The 3,465-nt window shown below is 37.2% G+C and overlaps 1 protein-coding gene across 1 annotated transcript; it reads left to right on the top strand.

Moving 5' to 3' along the window:
- Positions 1-1,811: 1,811 nt before the first annotated feature.
- OR2K2 (olfactory receptor family 2 subfamily K member 2) lies at positions 1,812-2,846 on the top strand. Its single transcript, XM_019749525.2, has one exon. The coding sequence runs from the start codon at positions 1,899-1,901 to the stop codon at positions 2,844-2,846; it is 948 nt and encodes a 315-aa protein (XP_019605084.2). The 5' UTR covers positions 1,812-1,898.
- Positions 2,847-3,465: the final 619 nt, after the last annotated feature.

Raw genomic sequence — 3,465 nt, 5'->3', positions numbered from 1 at the left:
GACAATATTTTATTTGGAGTTAGTGGCAGGGAATTCAGGTGGGAGGAACCAGTGTTTCTTGGCTACTATTTTTAAACAATAGACATACCAAGTCCCAGGTAACTGGGCTGATTTTTCATTCTAAAAAACTGTGTTTTCTTTGCCAGTCTTAAGAGTAGCACAAAAAATTTAAGTTTCTTTAAAACAGTCTTGTAAAATAATATGTGATTTTTGTAGAGAATTTGTTAAATATAAAATCTGGCTGATGAATCTCGAAGAAATAATCTGTGAGCTAACAAATGAATAAGAACTAACTACTGTGATGTAGCAGAAATGGAGCTCTTAGGAAGAATAGCAAAAACTGCATGCTCTAGTACCATGGAGGGAAGTAGTACTGATAAGTATTTCCTAGAATACTAAGAGTATTCAGCGTTGCTGATAAAGTTTGGATCTACAATGTAAGCTGCCTCGGAACTGATGTCTAAAACAGAAAAAAATGAAAGGACTTGCTAATATGCTAGCTTTAACATACAGTGGAGAAGTCAGAGATAATGTAATGTAAGTCAAAAGAATAACTTAATATAATGAAAACTATTTTAAAAATATACTCCTGTTATAGGGGCATGATATAAGATATTGCTCACAACATTATTTTTATCCTCACCATCTATGCTGCTTTTTAAATATGGAGAACTGGGAGACAAATGATAACATTGACTGAAATTGAGATACTGGAGAAAACATCACTGATGAGAAAGTGAAGACTGAAATATTGTAAGGTAAACCACATAATTGAGGAATTAGTCTATGAAAGAAAAAGCTAAAATATGATGGCATTTTGCATGTGTAAAATGACAATGAAGGGAATTTTTAAGAACAACTATATTTGAAAATAGAAAGGAAAGAACTAGTGGGGAAAGGAAAAAGATTGAAAATGGTAAAGAGCAGTATCAGTGCAGAAGCAAGGTAAATTTTAGTAATTTGTTTGTTAATGTGAAATGTAAAAAAAATAAATAAATAAAAGCTTAAGTTTCTTGTCTATAATTAGATCTATAATCATTGAAAAGAGATTTTCAGATAATTTAAAAAGGGAGTTTAATTTCTGCATTTCCTGGATGTTCATGAGTTTTAATGTATAACAAGAATATTGCCTGGGTATAATTTTTCGATCTATTTCCATACTCACAAAGGTATGGGTCTCAATAATGCATGAACCTGTACAGTGGATGTATCAGTATTTTAATGAGGGGGGTTATTTTGTGTGACTAGTAAACTGGCTCATAAATATAATCAGAACAGATATCTGCAATGTTTTAAACAGTGTCATCATTTTTGAATCAAGTATATAGACCTCCAAGCTGTTAGCTGGAAAGGACAGAGTTCATTTAGACCCAGAACTTCCTAGGTTTTTGTTTAAAATTCATTTGTTTGTTTCTTTCAGCATTCCTCTTCTTCTTCCAGTGAAGGTTATTACTGGTTTTTATTGTACAAATGTATTTTCTTTTCCTCACTTATCTGGCTTTTCCAATTTGTGCTTAATAATTTATTGTGTTCACTTATATTTTCCATCATTCAGTACTTTCAAATCTTTGCTGGAAACCTGTGTGCGAAGCATAGGACTACGGGTGAGATTCAAATATGAAGTGTGTTTATTTTTGTTTTCAAATTCAGTCTTTTCTAAGTTTGTTGTGGAAGAATCAACATTTTATGTAGATCAAACCTATTTTTTCCCTCTTAGATCAATAGATACACTATCCTGTGATTTTTTTTTTTTTGTGGTAAAATTGTGTTTATGACAGTAGAATAAGTTTGAAAGTGTTTTCCTAAAGTAAATGAACATTTTACTTTACCCATCTCTGTATGTCCTCAGATGAAATGAACAGAATAAGACTAGAGTAACTACAGATGAAAGAAAGGAAATGCAAGGAGAAAACCTTACCATTTGGAGCTTTTTTTTCCTGGAGGGTTTTTCTAGATACCCACAGTTAGAGATTGTTCTCTTTGTCTTCAGCCTTGGAATGTATCTGATAACCATTTTGGGAAACAGCACTCTTATTTTAATCACTATCCTAGATCCACACCTGCAAACCCCCATGTACTTGTTCCTCGGAAATCTCTCTTTCATGGATGTTTGTTACACATCTGCTTCTATTCCCACTTTGCTGGTAAACTTGCTGTCATCCCAGAAAACCATTATCTTTTCTGGGTGTGCTGTACAGATGTATCTGTCCCTTGCTATGGGCTCCACGGAGTGTGTGCTCCTGGCTGTGATGGCGTATGACCGTTATGTGGCCATTTGCAACCCGCTGAGATACCCCATCGTCATGAACAGGCAAGTCTGTGTGCAGATGGCCACTGTCTCCTGGGTGACGGGCTGCCTGACCGCCCTGCTGGAAACCAGTTTTGCTCTGCAGATACCCCTCTGTGGGAATCTCATCAATCACTTCACGTGTGAAATTCTGGCAGTGCTGAAGTTAGCTTGCGCAAGTTCGCTGCTCATGGACCTGACCATGCTGGTGGTCAGTGTGCTCCTCCTGCCCATTCCAATGCTCTTGATTTGCATCTCTTATGTCTTCATCCTTTCCACCATTCTGAGAATCAGCTCAGCAGAGGGAAGAAGCAAAGCCTTTTCTACTTGTGGTGCCCACTTGACTGTGGTGATCTTGTATTATGGGGCTGCGCTCTCCATGTACCTAAAGCCTTCTTCATCAAGCTCAGAAGTAGACAAAATCATCTCTTTGCTTTATGGCGTGCTTACTCCTATGCTGAACCCCATAATTTACAGTTTAAGAAACAAGGAAGTCAAAGATGCAATGAAAAAACTGCTGGGCAAAATGTCATTGCATCAAACACATGAAAGTCTCTGACTGGATGCCTGTGGTTTTACCGGGGGCGCAACCCTGGCAGAACTCACCAGATAAATTCTAGGTAATGCACTCACCCTTATAATACTGACTTGTACCTTAGCTCTATAATTTTACGGTTGTAAGATATGTGTACACAACGTGATTCCAGTTTGCACTTAGTGATATTTTCTGTCTTTTCTGTTTCATGGTTGTGAGAGGTTTTTGGACTATAGCATCATCACACATTTGTTCCAGAAAGAAACTCAGACAAATTTAGAGCCAGTGAATGTGAGTGCCTGAAGAAACTTGGATACCTTCTCTGCCTTAAATCCTTTCTAGGATGAGATGGCAGCATAAAGAAACAAAGAAACAAATAACAAAGATTGACCTTGACTATGCAAGAGAGAAGACAGAATCAAAGGAAAATTAAATTGCTCAACATTACACGGCTGCTGAACTGGAACTGCAATCCTCATCCTTTCAACATCTTTGCCAGAGCTTGTCCTGCCACACCGTGGTGGCTGTCTTCTTACCCTTCCTTTTTCAAAACTCCTGATTCAAACTCCTTGACTTTCTGAGTAAGCCATCCAATGCCTAGTTGATTTGTTCACCTGCCAACCTTGCTTTTCCAAGCATGTAG

Source organism: Rhinolophus sinicus, linkage group LG04 (assembly GCF_036562045.2).
Source record: "Rhinolophus sinicus isolate RSC01 linkage group LG04, ASM3656204v1, whole genome shotgun sequence".
NCBI classification, from domain to species: Eukaryota; Metazoa; Chordata; class Mammalia; order Chiroptera; family Rhinolophidae; genus Rhinolophus; species Rhinolophus sinicus.
This window is presented reverse-complemented; position numbering and strand designations above follow the sequence as displayed.